At 34.8% G+C, this 19,450-nt stretch overlaps 1 protein-coding gene across 5 annotated transcripts in view; it reads left to right on the forward strand.

The window, feature by feature from the left end:
• LOC126971673 (protein trachealess) overlaps positions 1-19,450 on the forward strand; it is a 271,027-nt gene that overhangs the window by 92,699 nt on the left and 158,878 nt on the right. For 4 of the 5 annotated variants that reach the window (XM_050818066.1, XM_050818080.1, XM_050818074.1 and 1 more), the window contains exon 4: positions 2,445-2,489. In XM_050818066.1, the coding sequence (XP_050674023.1) occupies positions 2,445-2,489 (45 nt within the window). The remainder of the gene's footprint in view (positions 1-2,444; positions 2,490-19,450) is intronic. The other variant, XM_050818089.1, reaches the window with a different exon arrangement.

A 19,450-nucleotide genomic window follows, 5' to 3' on the forward strand; every position in this document is an offset into this window, starting at 1 on the left:
CCATATCACTTTGCAAGTCAATATGGACCTCATCCCGGAGGAATTTCGGAGCAGTTTTGGATGTAAGTATAACTTTAATGATAGCGCAATCTTATCTAATAATAACTACAGCCTACTCCCTAAAAAATGAAAGCTTAAAGAAGTTTCAACAGATTTTTTTGTATATAATATAGCATTCCGTATCCGAACGGCATTCCGTATCCGAACCGCATCCCGTGTTAGACTTTACTGTCCGTCAAGAAACGCAATTCAAAATGCCACGCAAATTTTAATATATGTGCGTTTTAACGAAAGTATTAAAAAAGTCTATTATAGAGTTATAATATCTTATACGATTATAGAAAATATATATTAGCTATGGACATAAAAATAAAGATATAAACTTTATTTGAAAATTGACACATATTTTCGAAACTTTGAAAAAGTGCTTGTACAAATTGCCTAAATATGTACTTAGATGCTGCTATAATGGTGAATTTGAATAGGCTACGATCTGCGTCGAATTTTGTCTTTTTAGCTGAGAAGGACTTTGTAATTTCCTAGTTATTCAATAGATAATGTAATTTATAAAATAAAGCAATAATAGCAGAAAATTTAAGTGAAATTTTGATAGGGAGAACTTTAATGATGTTAAGTTGTCCTTATCGTCTCCTTGACAAGGCGTTTATAAATCAACTTGTTCCAATGACTGCATGCCAATAAATAGCTTTGTAAGAACCGAAATACTATTAAAAGAATACATATTTTTTGTAATTTGTAATCGCATCATTTCATTGAGCGATTTCTTATACAAAGAATTGTCAAATTATAACATCACACCAGACGCCACAAGATAAAATATAATCCACACCATCTAGATGTGTGGCGTTTTCATCTAGATGGAACACACTTTGTAATTTCTTTTCAAGATGTGCGATTTTTAGAGTCACTTCAAGTGAAAGTAATCGTGACAAATTGCAGTGTGACACAATTAATCTCGACATACAAGCGCTTGACTTTAAAAATCGCCCCTCAGATTTCTGCAGCCAAATTCAAAGAGCACACCAGACAGCACAAACTAAAGTGTCATCCACACCATCCAGATGACCAGATGTGTGACAATTTCATCTAGATGGTATGGATTGAACACACTTTGTAGGTAATTTGTTTTACCAATGCGTTTCCAGATTGCGATTTTTGCCTAACGGATTTGCTAGCTAAGATAATTAATAACAATGAAACCCCCCGGATTACTGCCGCTGAATTCAAATGGCACACTAGGCACCACAAACTAAAATAATAGCCACACAATCTAAGAGATGAGTGCCGATTTCATCTAGTGGTGTGGATTGAACACACTTTGTTTTCAAGCAAAAATATGGGATTGTCGCATGAGGCGTTTAATCTTGACAGTCAATTAATGAATTCAAGCTCAAACAAGATTTCTGCCGTCAAATTCAAACAGCACACGCCATGAAGTTCCTTATTCCAGAAGCGTCTCAATACGTTATTCGTGATGCAAGTTCTATGCACAATAATTAAATAACTAAAATATCATCCACACTATCTATTATATGTGTGGCGTCATCTTTCATCTTTATTCGTCTAGTTGGTGTGGATTGGATATTTATCAATGGAAAACTTCTCAGAAAAAGATACATGCTAGGTTAAACAAAGTGGCAACTTGCTAGGTTAACAAAGTGGCAACTTGTCCTGTCTTAATACAGTAATGTGCAAGCATTTTAGTATTTCGCTTTGAAGAGTGGCGTTGGCTAATGAAATTTCTGGGGTATTAGACTTAGCATCTTATTTATATAATATCTACGGCTGTCCATGCCAATCGCGGTGCCGCTTGGATTTTTGGGTTTCATCAAGAATCATAAAAGAAGAAGTGCGTATCACTCTTCCACCAACAGATACACAACGTTCGACTCGTCACTTTTTCTCATTAAAAAACTTTGTTCTACAATTAATATATAATTTATCAAGATATTTCACCTGATTCCTGCCGCCGAATTCTACCTTCGCACAGCTCGCCACAAAATAGGAAATCATCCCCACCCCATCTGGATGTATGGCGGTACTCCACAGGTGTCAAGGAGCTTTCTCCCACGTACTTAAAATACGTAAAGCTGTGGAATGGGCTTCTTTGTGTGGTGATTTCCGGGACGATACGACGGCCGACAACGCTCTTGTGATTCCTCTGGTGTTACACGAGAGTGTGGGCGGCGGTGATCACTTAACACAAGGTGTCCTCCTTTTCCATAAAAAAATATATTTCCAATTTGATGCGCTTTGTAAATGTGGTAACGTTTCTGTCATCCCTCTGGTGTTGCAAGTGTATGAGCCGAGATGATCACTACACAACTCTACTGTTGATGACGCGTACGATCGTGTATAATCCAATCCCATTTAAAAACTTTAGTATAACAACATGTTAATTTAACGAATAACTATTGTTTCAGAAAGCCATCGGTAGATGGCGCTAATTCTACATCAGTCAATAGTCGGTAAGTGCAGTCTTTTTTTATTGTGACTATCAAACAAATTCTATGCTGTTATTATAACGGAGTTGGAATAATATTTTGTAAAAGACAACGGACTTGTCAAGAACCTATTTCGCAGTAAAGCAATCAAGTTAAACATGAAATTGATAACGTACATTTTTTTTAAATATTAAGATAAAAATAGCGTTATACAGTTCACTTAGAACTTCAGAACGAACTCACCATAACATGTAAAAGTTGCATTGTACTTTATAAAGCGTATTTGTTTAAGTAGTTGTTTTTAAATAAGTATAATTTATTTATTTTGTAGTACTAAACCATCGAATTAAATACCCTGTTTAAAATAAAAAAAGGTTATATAATAAAAAAATTTATAAAAACTAAAAAACACGCTTTAGTTGTAAAGATAATGGTTGAAATTTAAAATTAACATCAATTCCTGCCTTAACGACGATAGATGAAGAAAATGTTATATAAATTAACATAAATCTTAGTTCTAGTTGTCCTCGATAAATCTACGAAGTTTTAACGAAATCTGGCCGTTTAAAGTGGGTCAAAATCGATCCTGAATGGGACGGTTACAAACAACCATACATACAGTTGAAGCTAGAAATAGCATGTAAAAACTAATTTAGACTTTATTTCAGGTGAATACAGAAATAAAAATCACTCGAAGTATCAATGCCGATCTTTACTTTTTCTTAGTATAATTTCTCTATCGCTAGTTATTTGTATACCCAATAGATAACATTATATAACAAGAGATAACATTATATGTTATTGAAAAGCAATCTCGATAAAATTGGGATCAGATGCTAAACAAGCAGAAACCGCCATCCGCTAATCTCGTTTAAAAATGCTAATTTTGAATTCGTTCTCACGGAGCGAAACCGCTAAATTAGTACTTTAGGTTCAAATTGGGTAAGAAATTCGTGATTTAATATTGCACATTATTTGAAATTATAATATGAAATCACTACACTTAGAAGACGAAATTTTGAATAATTCCAATGCATCAAGTGTAATATTTCGGAACATCATTGAAATAGTTTCCAACTAATAAGAAGTACATTTCAATATACTAAATACTAGCCCCCTTATTCATAATGGTCCGCTAACTTTAAACAGCCGCTTAGGAGTGCTTTTTCTCATTCTGACTTAGGTCAATAGAAGAAGACAGCGTGATAATTAGCAATTCTTTAAGTTAGCAGACTATTATGAACAAGGGGATACATCTAGAGAATGCTAAAGTGACCTCTAAAAAGCTAGACGTACTCAGTAAGGCGAGACAGTACTTCACTACAAGCCACCGCCTGCAACTATTATCATCATCATAAGCTGGAAGACGTCCACTGCTGGGCAAAGGCCTCCCCCAAAAATTTCCAAGACGATCGGTCCTGCGCTGCCCTCAACCAACATATTCCGGCGATCTAGACCAGATGGTGCTCTGTGAACGGCTTCACTTGGCGTTGCATAAAGACGTCCCTTCATTATGTGTCTTCTACCGCATTTACCACGGGGAGGGTTCCGAAAACTTCTTTGAAATATATCGTTGCACCCATACTACAGGCTATGCGTAATATGGTTCATTTGGGCTAGTGTGTCTGAAGTATGGCAATTATAAGATAAAGACCAGCAACCATTTTTGCCAGATATTGACAAAACTAAAACTTCTCTCTGCTTAAAATTCATAACAGTAGTCGTTATTTTTATATGCAAGCTAAAACTATGTAGCCTTTATTACTGTTTATCATCCCAAACATTTTATTGAAGATAAATCTCATTACAATAGGAGCGAGTAATTACTGTATGCCGAGTAAGGGACAATAATCGGGAGATCGAATCGACTCAATGCTCGATGTATCGATACCTTATTCGATTCAGCTGTTTTATTGTTATTGTTTTAATCAAATTGCGAATTTGCATAGAGCAAAGATCTCGAGTTATTATTCGCATTGGAGTTGTATTGGAAGATACTATTCATAATTTTTATTGCATTCTTATCCCGTTGGTCTAGCAGTATACATGTCTGCCTATTTATCAATTGGGTTGCGGGTTCGATTTATTCAGGGTACATTGTTCACCTTCTGTATATTATAAGTGTTATTTTCTATTGTATTTCAGATTGTTTAAGTTATAAATTCCAATATGCCAGCAAAACGCTGTTTGCAAATGTGAAAACTGTGCCTTCCTAAGGCCTCAGTTTACCCCAGTAGTTAAAATATTGTGGGGAGGTGATAGAATACTATTACTAACTGTAATTAGCGATAGAAAATATGTAATTTATTGCGTCGATTATAACACTCTCCCCTTATAAAATTAGAGACTGCATGATAATGAATGATTAGTGCGGATATGCCGTTATGTTTTATCTTAGATCAATTATACGACTAGACAGATTGTGATTGTGCTGTGAGCATGTCGGAGAACATGGCAGCGAATTTTTAACTCTATTTTTAGCAACGTATTGACACTAATACAAAGTGACATACAAATTGCGAGTGTAAGGCGTAGCTTGTCATGTACACTAAAGTAATAGACCTGGCCTTTCGTCAAACATTGTCTATCAAACAAGAGGCTCTATCTATGCGGTTTTTACTTAAAGACAAATTTCTAGATTAGTAATCTAAACAGAAACAAGCTTGAAATAATTTTTTTATTGACGGTCTTCACTCTTATATAGCCGTTTATTTACTTTATTTCTTATTAGAGAGAAAAATTAATAATGGATCACGTCAAAATGAAATTGGCTGCTTGCAGATTTGGATTTTATATGTAATTTTAGACTGTGCTATTTATTATACTATGAGAGATGAATCATAAATAGAATAGATTTTTTTGCTGCAAAAAAAGTAGATCTATGTGTAACGTTTTTTACCTTTGCATATATAAAAATTTTGTTTGGTAGTGTTTTATTGAATATATATTAATAACTTCACAGTATCAATAATTATTTTGCCATTATAGAAGAACATATAGGCATTATTTTCATAATTGTAATTTATGTTCCATTAGATTGGGATCCACATCCTATAGTATCAAATCTAAATATTTCTTATTTAAATAATTTAATTGGGCTTTAATTACAAATACATGATATAAAATATTACGTTTTACGAACGCAATATTATATGTGATAGCTACCTTTTAATTACACCTTTTTATGGTATTTGTGGAACTGTACGATTAAATAGCGTACGATTCAACTGGAGATTAATGTATTCCGCCGCTCAGATCAGATGAATAATATGAGCTTTGTTATTAAAAAATTATCTACTTTCGTGTAAGATTATAAATTACCCAGTGTTCAGGCATTATCTATAAATAAATTTAAATTTTATGTTAAAAAATGACTCTGTCGTAAATCCTACTACTTCACGTCTGAATATCTAAGTGATTCGACATCCTGCGACTAGATTATTACTATTTTATAGCAATAGCAATGACAGTACAATATTGTATACTTGATTAAATAAAACGCAAAAAAAAATACTGGGAGAGTTTCGCCGCTTCTTCTCTCTCAAAACGCCATTTATTTCCGAAGCGGTAGTAATGTCTAGTATATTATAAATGACATCAAAAATAATTGTAAAGGAATAAATTTTGAGAAAATAAATGCCTTTTATGCCTTTTTATCTGAGTCAGTAAGGCGTATCCACATTATGTCTAACAAACGACATAATTAAAACCGGGTGCATTAATTTATACTTTTTTCTCTAGCACTTTTAATTTGTCGGCAGCGATTGTTTTGCATAAATTCTTTTTCCTGCGTCTCACGAAAATATGCTCAGCGATTCCAATTAAGGGGCGGAGTAATTTATGTAGTCTTAATAAGAAATCTTTGATTCCATTAGTTTGTTGTTTGTTTAATCGAAATATTTGACTTTTAAAGTGTGGACTTGAGTTTTCTTATATGGAAGTTGAGTTTGATTGGCTTGGATTGGGTTCTCATTACTAGGGTCGAAGAAATTGTGTGAGTTATATGTACATATTATATGTAGGTACGTGTGTTTTATGTTATTAATAGATACAAAAAACAATTATATATGTATGAATATGAGTGAAATAGAATAATGTTAATTTTACTAGCAACTGTGATGGTAAAAAAGTTATTAATAATATTAGAATCAGTTAATACTTTTACAATTAAACAATTTACAATAATTGTTCAGCAGCAGGTCATTACCTTTTCTGAACACCGTAATGAAAAAATTTTTTAATAATGCACAATATAAGTACACATTGAACTTTTCATTAAATCCATTCACACATTCAATTTCTCTTATAAGATATACACAGCGCTAATGTTGCACAATACGTCAGCTGTATAGCTACATATATACTGATATAAGCATTTCGATGACGCGAACTCCCGAGATTTCACCCATATAAATAATGTCCTGGTGTCATGTGGTGGTGTTTTTTCTTATTTATTTTTCGCATACTCCAGTCATGAGCATGTCGGTGACGCGAACCCATAAGATTTTCCCATACCAAAAAGTGTCCAACGTGTCCAAGAAGTTTTCACTTCAAAAAATCACTTTAAACTCTTCAAAATTAAAGAAAGGTTCACGAAAGAAAATCTACAATACGTACAACATGAAAAATATTTCAAATCACGATTTAACATAATTTTTTTAATAATCTTTTTTACAGACTTTATTTATTTACGTAAATTTAGATTGGTATGATTAATTTGTATTCATTATCATTAAGATTTCTATGTTTTTGTAAGATTAATTTACGACACATAAAAAACATTGGAAACACTAAATAAAGAATCTATATAATATAATCCTATATATTTTTTGTTTGATGTTAGAAGAAAACTTTTAAATCCCGCATTTACTTTAAAATACAATCTATACGGTGAAAATACTACATTTCATAAACTATAAGTCATTTCCCAGACCTCAATTCGACCCAAATCATAATAAATATCGAAACTATAAATGTACTAAGCTTTTTAATATCATAATCTTACACAGAAATGCTTTCATATTGGTACCAATTTCCTGGCGAAAAATTTCCCAAATACTTCCCCTTTTCAAGCTAATATCAACTCTATATAGACATGCTTTTGGTTCAATTTCATTTAGCTGGATATAAATGAAGTTAACTTGTACCTCTCAGCCTTAATCCAGGGATTATGCAGTTGATCCCAGGATCGGATGACCAAAGGACATTTAAAATGGGATTTGGTCATTTGTAATACTAATTCGTTTTCGTTCGCGATTGAAAATGTTTGTTTAGGTTGTGTGATTAAAAAATAAGCCAGTGTCTGATGACATTTTTTTTAATGTTTTAAATAGCTTCACTTGGTAGGAAAGTTAATTGTAACATTCACACAATGAACAATTCTTACAAAAATTCATACAGTAACCGTACTATATTGTATATTTTATTGTAGGGCACAAAAAAAGAGTGCTGGGAGAGTTTCTGGCGCCATTTCTTCTTTCTCAGAACGCCGTTTGTTTCCGAAGCGGTATCTAATTTATTAAAAATGACATCAAAAATAATTCTGATGGAATCAATTTTCAAATAAATGCCTTTTATGCCTTCTCATGTTCTTGTAATTTCTCTTACATTGATAAAAAAAACTACCACGTACCGAAAGACGTAATAGTAGGTCTCCTACAAGATGGACTGATGATCTGGTCAAGATTGCCGGAATACGTTGGATGAGGGCAGCGGAGGACTGATCATCATGGAGATGTTTAGGGAAGCCTTTGTACAGCAGTGGACGTTTTCTGGTCTTCCGGCTGAAGAACACCGCGCAAGGAATTTCATTGTATAGTTTGGTTGTTTGAGATATATTGCAGGAAATTGATAGGGATTACCAGTTTAACAATAAATTATAGTATTTTATGCAACAGTTGTATAAGAAGGGTAAAAAACGTAAGTGGTGTGGGTTGGAATGTGATTCTTGGGTGATGATTGGGCTGGCGAACATCGCAATGAATGATGCCACGATTGGTTTTTGACCTAGCTATACAAAGTTGAATAAAATAACTTTTCAACGACTATCCGCTAGTTGAAGAAAGCATCCTTAAAGTTAATGTTTCATTATATATATCACATGGTATCTTTGACTGTCAAAATGAAAAAGAAAGTGACCTAGTGGACCCGACAGACGTCCTGTACACACGTCTTAAATTTGGAAAATCGGTCCAGCCTGCACAAGAGATTTATATATGGACAGAATTAAGAATGTAAACCATAATCAAATTCACTGGAACACAGAAAAAAATCATCAAAATCGGTCCAGCCGTTTAGGAGGTAGTTCAATTGTGAATAAACCATCCTCGAATCCACTTGAACACACACAAAAATTTCATTCAAATCGGTGCAGCTGTTTAGGAGGAGTTCACTGTCAACACACGTACCCACAAAATAATTATATGCATATAAAGAAGATGAAATATTAAATTTAAAGATGCTTTGTAAATCAAAAAGACAAAAGCTTTCATGTTGCCGTTGTAATGGGCGGGAAATGTATTGTAAAAGAAAATTTTTTTGGTTAAAGTTGAGATGAGAATAGGACTTTTTTGTAAACCAAAATACTGAAAATACATACCAAAAATGAAAATACTATGGACGAGGCAGTAAGGGCCCGGGCTATAGCCTGTTCGCAAGAACGAATTAAAAAAAATGTACTCTGTGGTTCTGTCAAATCAAACATCAATGGAGGTGCGTTCATAACTCGTTATTTTTACGAAAACACATAAGCAAACATTTAATTTGTAATTCAAAGAACTATATTTATTTATATTACTATTATTTAATAAGTATAAAAAAGGCTTAGTGGTTTATAATTTGACGCAATTGCGCAATTTTTAAATGTATTTTTAGTATTTTCTACGCAAAAAAACCGCTAAAATCGTATCATTTTAGGTTTCGAAACGCAATTTTATTTCGTTCATTCTTCAAAGGCGCTCTAAACGCCATTCAGAAAAAGGCACTTCATGGTACAAATTTTAGGTAGGCCCTCTGATTAAAAAGGTGACCCAAGGTCTGGCACGCACTTCTATCACAGAATAAGTTTGGCCATACAAAGAGGTAACGTTGCCATCTTCATCCATCTTCATAGGCATCTTACCTGCGGACTAATATCTTTATTATATTAACTAATTGTTTAATAGATTGCTGAGGTTATATTTTATGTAATTGATATAATATTTATCACAAAAGCTAATTAATAGAAAATAAATTAATATAAAATGAAAAAAGAGCCGAATTTAACAATATTCATACATCAGTGGGGGGCTCCGTTGCACTGGATGCCCCGGTTAGATCATGGATCACAACGGCGCATTATTCTGCCGTGAAGCAGTAATGTGTAAGCATTACTGTGCTTTTGGTCTGATTACTGGAATAATTAGACTTTACATCTTATGTCTCAAGGTGACTAGCGCAATTGTAGTGCCGTTCAGAATTTTTTCGTTTTACAAGAAGACTGATCGGCACTGCATTATAGTGGGCAGGGCGTACCAATTACCATCAGCTGAACGTCCTTATCATCTCGTCCCTATTTACAATAAAAAAAGAGAGAGACGTAGTAGGAATTGACTCTATATTTCACTAATTGGTACCAACCACAAGTACAATCAATTCAACTCAATTATTGTCCAAACTGATTTGCACAGATTGAAATCTATTAGCATTTATGTTTTTAAAACGTCTGCAGACGGTACCTTATTATTTCATGTATAACTTAAGGCGGTAGAAGGACCAATAATGATAATATCTGCGGCTTTTTAGCAGATTATATAGCTTGGTGGTTAGTGACCCAGCCTATTCAGTCAGTCCCGGGTTCGAATCCTGATAGGCAAACATTTATATGATGAATTTGGATGTTTGTGTCCGATTCATGGATGTTTCAATATGTATATCCTATTAAATATATCGTTGCGTAGTTTGGGGCAAGATAATGTGTGTAAAACTAACAAAGGAGATATTAATTTGTGAGATCTGACATTGTGAAGTTTTTGTGACAGTCATAATGATTGCAATAATCTTCTCTAATATATAAAATTCTCGTGTCATGGTGTTAAACTTTGAACTCCTCCGAAACGGCTTGAACGATTCTCATGAAATTTTGAGTGCATATTGGGTAGGTCTGAGAATCGGACAACATCTATTTTTCATCCCCCTAAATGTTAAGGGTGTCCACACGATTTTTTTTTTAATTTTTTACATTTTTTTTTTCTTTGATTACGTGTCATCATTAAAAAATACATACAACTTCAAATTTTCACCCATCTACGATCAACAGTTACTTTTGTATCGCGATTTTAATATCGGCCATACAACGTTTGCTGGGTCAGCTAGTATTATATATAAAGCACAAAGAAGGTGTTGGAAATTTTAATCCTTAGCAACCACAATAGGATTAAAATCGTTGAGCTAGTGTTTCTAGGTGGTTGGAATCACAAGTAAGGTTCAAATATTCCCCATTGAGATTTGTGTAACAGGCTTGCATATATATATTATACTTGTACCAGAAATATAAATACTTTTTTTTACTCAACCCAGAATCGTTCATTGATTATTCGTCATTAGAATAACAATGGTCAGCATCACAACACAACACCTTTACATCAATCTACTGAAATAATAAATCGTTGTTTATTTATTAATAATAATATCATAGTGATGCTTGTTTTGCACACCGTAACAAAGCGACGATGTGACGTCATCGATGTAAGGTCCAGAGGGATAATGTATCCGAGGAGTTAATGAAAGAATAATAAACAATCGGGAGACAGGTCATGGATTGAAGGCAGAACAGTCAGCCTGTGGCCTAAAATTTAATATATAGCAACTGAACAAAATAAAGAAGACAGAAGGTTTAATGTTTTATTATTCTTTAATCCTACGTGTTATAGAAGGGCCGGTAACGCTCTTGTGATTCCTCTGATATTGCAAGAGAATGTGGGTGGCGGTGATCACTCAACACCAGGACACCCGTACGCTCGTTTGTCCTCCTTTTCCATAAAGGCTTACACATTACTGTATTAAGGCATAAAAAAACCGCCACCTAACTGGACATAATATGTTAAAAATCCTCCCTGTAAATGTTAAATCCACAATATATATAGTGTGGATAATGTTAGATCCGTACGCTCGTTAGTCCTCTCTTCCTTAAAAAAAGACCTTACAGTACATACCAAACATATTGTTATTAATATTAAAAATAGATGCTGAAATGATCACATCGCCTTAAGTAGTATTCCTCCTCTTATTGTACACATTTCTTACAACCTTCACTAAATACGTCGCACAATAGGACAAAAAAGAAAGCGGACTCCTTGCAAACAATTATTAGGGCGAGGCCACACCGTTTAAAATGAACCGTCGCGTCTCGAGCGCGCCTAATTCCCTTATAAATATTCATGTACCTATTATAGTCGTCATATTGTGATACTTTGATTAAGTGTCTTCAACCCTCGCTGGCTTCTGATTAATGTTGGTCGCGACTCGTAGCGATTGTTCGGGCGGCGTCTTTGACTTTTTACGTTTGACGCGATAAAAGCGACGCTACTGTCCTGTAGTTTATTTGAGTTATTTGTCATCGCGGATAGAGTGACGGTGATATAGATCTCAGTGAGGGTTAAGAGTTGAATTAATTTCGGAATACTTTTAAAAGATCCCTAAAAGTATCGGCGTGATTGTACTATTTAAATATATTGTTCTAATGGCGAATATTCATAAAAATCAATCAACAATTTGTATATAATAAATCCAAAACATATTTTTACAACTTGCAATTAATACTAGCTCTGCAAAATATCCGATCGAGAGATTGAACAGTTCTTTTTTGGGAGCAATAATCGTCCAATTGACACAAACGTTAAGTGAACTGAAATATCGTTTAACGAACTAAACTAGAAATAATTCCAATAGAGTGCAACACCGCCGCAAAATTGATGCCTCCTGAAAATCCCTTGGACAATATTATGAACCACAATTCCATCTTGAAAGAACTGAAGATAATTGTGAAGTTCTTTGGTCACATCTCCAGAAATGAAGGATTGATTGATCGGTTGGTAGTGCTGGGCCAGGTGGAGGGGAAAAGAACTAGAGTACGCTCACCTACGCGATCTGGGATCTAATCAAAGCAGTGACCCAGACAACAGTCATGCAGTGCTCCCGCTATGCTACAAACCACCAAAACTGGAAGAGTATCACGCGGGAAGCAGTGCGACCCAAAACTAAGAAGACCAACGACGCATCATCTTAGCAACCTTCACCACTCTGACAAGAGTAACCGATGCAAAACAGTAATCAAATACAAACCTACATGAGATTTTATAAAACTGTATCGTCTGTTTGCATGAAAATTTAAATTCAGTAATAAAAATTTGCTGTATTGTTCATAACAAAATTAAATCATGAATTTTCCTTGTTAATTAATCACCCTCATCATAAGAATTTGTCATTCTAGAACCCCTTATTTTTAAGATGATAAAAGGAAATTGTTTGAGTTTAATTAACACTGAGCGGATAAGGTGAGCTGCTGTTATTAATAAGTTGCTTGTCGAGTGTCATGTTGCGCATCAACGTTAATCGTTCTCAATTTAACTTGATGTGTACTCACCCTTATTATAGGCAATAGTCAAGGAGTTCTTGTACTAATACATACATTTGTTGCTTCGATAATGTGGTATAAGTGATGATAACTGATAACTTCTGAAGCCGCATTGGAAGTAGGGGAAAATCTTATGGGTTTGCGTCACCGACATGCTCATAACTGGCGCATGCAATAAATGAATAATAAAAAAATAGATATAAACATTGATATAAATTTCATTATTCAGTATTACCAGGTTGATACGATACATTTATTTAAAAAAAGCACGCACGTCATGTGACTTATCATCTTATGTCTCAAGGTGACGAGCGCAGTTGTAGTGCCTATAGCTATATATAGAGCTTACTTAGACTTACTGCTTTACTTACGTAGAACATAGCTGAGTAAAAGCTTAGCATAAACATTGATTTCGTTTTTATAGTCATTTCACATGCAAAAAGTGCAAAAGTCAAGTGCGCGTTTTATAACACTCAGAAAAGTTTTACGTGAGTAAAGTCTAAGTAAGCTCGATAGATTAGCCTTAGTGGCGCGTACTACTTACTACAAGAGCACACCAAAGGCAAGCATGCTGAGGGCAATCGCCCAGGGGGGTTCATGTAACTGGATGTCGCAAACGCTTAGGACTTTAGAGGACTCAGTTCTGCGAGACCACATATTAGGCATGCTACCTGATCAGATTATTCCACAATTAATCTCTGTTAAACACTATATCGTGGAACTGCCTTCCAGGGATGACTGGATGAACAACAAAGTCACGTGGAAGGACGGAGCCTCATGTGGTGTGAACGCCCCAGGTGTAAATCCAGCACAAACCTGGGAAGCTTTACCTCGGATGCGCGGAAACCAATATCCAAAAAGGCTACTTCAATCATAACATATACATTCACTCTGATAGTCAGGCAGCATTGTTGGCTTTAGATGCTGACTTGACGTCGTCTTAGTTAGTCAATAATTGCGTTGAATGCCTGAATTCATTAGGCATGAAAAACAGAGTGATTCTCAGATGGGTCCCAGGGCATGCCGGAATCATAGGCAATGAAATGGCCGATGAGCTCGCAAGAGCTGGGGCTAAAGCAGTCCAATATGGTCCGGAACCCATTTGTGGACTGCCCAAGAGCGCCATCCGACACACCCTGAGTAACCAATGTAAACAAGAAGCACTTACACGCTGAAACAACTCTTCAGGTTTAAACCACTCTAAAGCACTGATAAGGGCATTCAACAGTAGCTATGCGAATGAATCCCTATCATTGAACAGGAAAAATATGCATACTCACTAGGATGCTAACCGGGCACTGTCGCCTAAACAAGCACCTCAGTGTGGTCGGCATCAAAAGCCTTGAGGATGATGAAACAACTATTCATCTACTCTGCGACTGCGGCCCACTAATGCATAAGCGTAACACAATCTTTGGTGACTACTTCGTGCCACCAGATAGTGTTTGCAACACTCGCGTCAAGGAACTACTGCGGTTCGTAAAGGCGGCAGGGCTTGACGATGAGCTTTAGTATGAGTGGCGAACACAATAGTCCAATTCTGGACGCGGTGTTACTAGGAATCTTTTAGGACTAGGAAATAGCCACCCTCTTCAAATAAAAAAAAAAAACTCGATAGATTAGCCTTAGTGGCGCGTACTACTTACTACAAGAGCACACCATTAGGTCGATTATTCAACTAAAAAATGAAAAATAAGAAATAATCAAAAAATAAACGACAAATAATTTTTAAATTAGCAATAGTGCAATTTATAAAACAATATAGATAGATATAGTTAAATTTCACATCGAATGGTGTTAGTTGTCGATACGATCAGTGGTTTAGGCGTGATTGAGCCTCAAACAAAGACCATTTTCACTATATATATACTAGCTGAATAATAATAAACGAAATATTGTTTTTTATGAATTTGTCAATAATTTTTCATAAAATCAAGAATTATTTCGTAACGTATGCTCCTTGTTGTTATAATGAAATTGTTTCATTGCGGAACTGTCAAACCGTGCTTCAATAAATTCTCTCACAGAAAATATGTCTATACAAAACAAATATTGAAAATAAAAATATTTATGGGTCCCAAATCGAAATAAAAACTACCCTATCTCTCAAGTTGGACTAAATTGCACTCGATGAAGTAATCCCCATTTAAATCCGTTCATTAGTTTAGGAGTCCATCGCGGACCTACAACGTGTCACGTAATTTATATATATATTAAGATATAGACTAGGCGTTACCGCCCGCTTCGCTGGGCGAATTTTAAAAGAAAATAAATGACCCGTACGCTCGTTGTCCTCCATTTTCCATAAAAACACTGAACAAGGAAGCTCATTCCACAGCTTGGTAGTACGTGGGATAAAGTTCTTTGAAAATCGCACTGTGAACCGAACAGAACCTACCTAGGCAACTGCAGACTAAATTATTTAAATTATACGATATAATCTTGAATAATTTATATGTCTAGATAGGGCGTCTTGCTGCTAGACAACCGATGAAAACAGGCCAGGTTTATTAATTTAGTGGTCGTGACAAGCTGCGTCTTACACTCGCGATTCGTGTGTCATTTTCTGTTCGTGTGCTTTGCTCAAAATAGAGTTTTATTCGACGTTTTCACAGCTGTCACAGTCCATCTGGACATTTAAATGATTTAAGCTATTATAATTATAAGAAATGATAACACGAGCAAGACATTCAGTTGATAAGTGAACTATAAGTATAATAACTTCAAGTTATGTAAGTTGTGAGTCTTTGACTGTTATGTTTTAAAAAGCTGTCTCAACTATGAGCTTGGCGATTATTCTAAATATTAGTGCAACACAAACTAATTTGCAACAAAAACTATTACATTTTCGATCCCTCCCGCGTAATCTTATCCCGTCGCTTGGGAGTTGTGACTTTGATTATACAAGTTTGATGTCTCTTCATTTGTATTAGCATTATCCAATCTCCTGTCTGGAGCGCTATGGAAATTTATTGACGGCTTCACAACATACAAATAGAAATACATCCGGCTTCTAATACTTGGAATAAATCACAGGGTTGCTATTTAAGCTGAACGTGTTCTGAAGGGAAATGTATGTATGTTTCTTTTTTTATGGAAAGTGATCACCACCACCCACATGCTCTTGCAACACCAGAGGAATCAAAAAAGCGTTGCCGGCATTTAATGAAGGTGGACGTGCTTTTTTTTAAAGGTACCCATGTCGTATCGTCCCGGAAACACCGCACAAGGAAGTTAATTGCACGGCTTTGTGTTATGTGAAAGGAAGTTCCTTGAAAACCGCACTGTGGTGGAACGCCACACATCCAGATGGTGATATCATAATTTGTGGCGAGTTGTGCGTTTCTATAACAAACTTTCATTGAAATAAATCTTGTGAATAATTAAATAGGTGCAGTTTCAATTAGGAAGTTTTATTTACTATAATAGTTTACTGTTAGGATACAATATTATTCGAAATAATTAGAATACTAGCTAAGTACAAAGGAAATGAATATAATCAATATAATATTAAAATAAATAAAAGAAAAGGAAATGAAAAGAAATAATAATAATTAGTAAAAACCTAGAAAAGTTAGATTACGACAGTACTTTACTAGTGGGAGGCTCCTTTGCACAGAATGCCGGCTAGATTATGGGTACCACAACCGCACCTATTTCTGCCGTGAAGCAGTAATGTGTAAACATTACTTTGTTTCGGTCTGAAGGGCGCCGTAGCTAGTGAAATTAATGGGCAAATGAGACTTAACATCTTATGTCTCAAGGTGACGAGCACAATTGTTCACGTACTGCTGCTCAGAATTTTTGGGCCTTTCAAGAATACTGAGCGGCACTGCATTATAGTTGGGGCGTATCAATTACCATTATCTGAACGTCCTGCTAGTCTCATCCCGTATTTTCTTAAAAAAATACAAAAAATATATTGATTCCTGGGTTTTGTTCTGTAGGTGTGTGACAAATTAAATAAAACAACAAAACAAATTAATCTTAATCTTAATATATGTAAATCCAGTCCTGATGTTTGTTTTCAGTGACCTCCTAAACTAATGAACGGATTTTAATGGGGATTACTTCATGAAGTGCAGTTTAGTCCAACTTGGGTCTAACTGCGGTAACATCAGCCACCAAACATCTACTAGTATATTATCATACATGTTGAAGGTCCGACTTTATATAACAAGGCAAATCATACATTAAATTTAATTACTAAAACATATTATTCTTGCAAGAAATAATTAATAACATGGTTACTTAAACACGATTATTATGAAACAGAAAATCTTTTAGCCCCAATGTTACTATAATAGAAATAAATAGAGATACATATAGGTTCATATAATATTTACTCACACCGAACACACAGACAAACTGAAAAGAGAATGACACTCTCTTGGAAGCATACATAATCATGTACAAATGTATACACACACAAACATATTTAATATTGAGTCTCAATAATATAGACAGTTAAAAGCACGGCTATAATTAGTTAAGAGAGAGGGGGGGGGAGGGGAGAGACTCATGGCAAAGGTTCTACCTAATCTAAGCTCCTGTCTCCCAGCTGTAGTTTAACATTTTAAGAATAAGTAATTTTAATATAAGTTATAAATCAAAATGAAAAACTGGAATGTTTCACTTAATTTGGTAGAGTTCTAAAATTGCTAAGTAAAACGTGTCGGAACACGTAATATGGAGCTAAGAAAAACCTTTTTATCCTTTCATATTTTCGCATAATCTGAGCTCATAGACGGTTTTCCCTTTATTCAGCATATGCGTTGGGGTTGCCTCGTATAAATAATAATTCGTTGAGATAAATCGACGTATGGTAATGTAGTAGATAATTTATAGGGGTGAGATATTTGCGAAGTTTATGTTTGCGGAATAATATTGATTAATCAACTCGATTGGGTTATATTTACGGTAGTGTCTGTGGATATGCGTCTAAATAAGATTTCCAACTTACATTAAAGATTGGTTTTGAACTGGTTACCGCACTACCTAAGAACAATAGCTTTTTTATTACGGCAACTATTAGATGCTTGGGTGCGTGGCATCTTGACACTCAATGGCATGTATAAAATTTTGTAATATAGGCTTCGTGTTATTTTATATTGAAATTAATAAAATTCAAAATACTTACTGATGATATGTGATTCCAGTGTCTTTCTTATTTCTTATAGTATTATTTTTTTAGTTTCAATTATTAGCAATGTTTGACAGAACAGGTTGTTCAAGTCTGGCTCGAGTACGCCCACACTAGTTGCCGTACTTTGCGACTACGCCTGCGGTACCTAGTTGGAGCGAAGAGGAAACCAATCCTTAATCTAACATTCTCAAATGAAATCATAGAATGCCCTTTGACGGAGGGTACATTTTTAGTTAACCGTACACGAATCAAAACCCAATTTATCGAATCATCTCTGTTCGACAACACTTTTTCGGATCGCCTATTTTTTTTAAGATGAGTGTCATTTCCTTGACCTACATGAATAAAGTGATTTTGAACAGATTTTATTTAAAACTAGCTGATCCGACATACTAAAATTATTTCACAGCAGAACTGTCAAAAATTCTCTCAAAGGAATATGTCTATATAAAACAAATAATGAAAATAAAAATAATCATGGATCCCAAATCGAAATAAAAACTATCCTACCTATTAAGTTGGACTAAACTGCACTCCATGAAGTACTTCCCCATTAAAATCCGTTTATTAGTTTAGTAGTTCACTGGAAACAAACATCAGGACAATGGATATATATATATATATATTAAGATATACTAGTAATCCCTCGCCTCGCATTTCTCCTGCCTTGTATTTAAGCTTGTGCCGCTGATACCCCATATGACACTCTCAACTCATCTCAAAATTTGGACTGCCGTTAAAGATCCTGTTCTTTATGATTTAATAACAAGTGTAAAGTGTTCAGATTTTTCCACGCACTTCTATTATAACGATAGTATCTTTTATCTACATCTACTTAGAAGTTTGATTTTTAACACAGCTGCAAGAAACTGTAGTTTTAAGTATATTGTTTTAATTTCAACTCAATATCTGCACGGGTTCCTGACATAAATGATCTGGATAGATAGACAAACGGTCGGATAAACGGATGGATGGACAACGAAGTGATCCTATACAAAACCCTAAAAAAACAAAGCAAATTTCACCAAAATTTTCTTATATGCAGTGAGTTTAATTTAAAAACACACATAAAGTTATCTATTGTCGTATATCTTAAGTAATCTTGTGATATTTCATAGGAAACTTAACGTCGCGGAAGGATGTATGCAAATGTGGCAGTTAAGTTGATCCTTGATTAGATTTAACTGAAATGGTTTGTGCATTCCGCGACATTAAGTAAGCACTTAA

This window comes from Leptidea sinapis, chromosome 2 (genome assembly GCF_905404315.1).
Source record: "Leptidea sinapis chromosome 2, ilLepSina1.1, whole genome shotgun sequence".
Lineage (NCBI taxonomy): Eukaryota > Metazoa > Arthropoda > Insecta > Lepidoptera > Pieridae > Leptidea > Leptidea sinapis.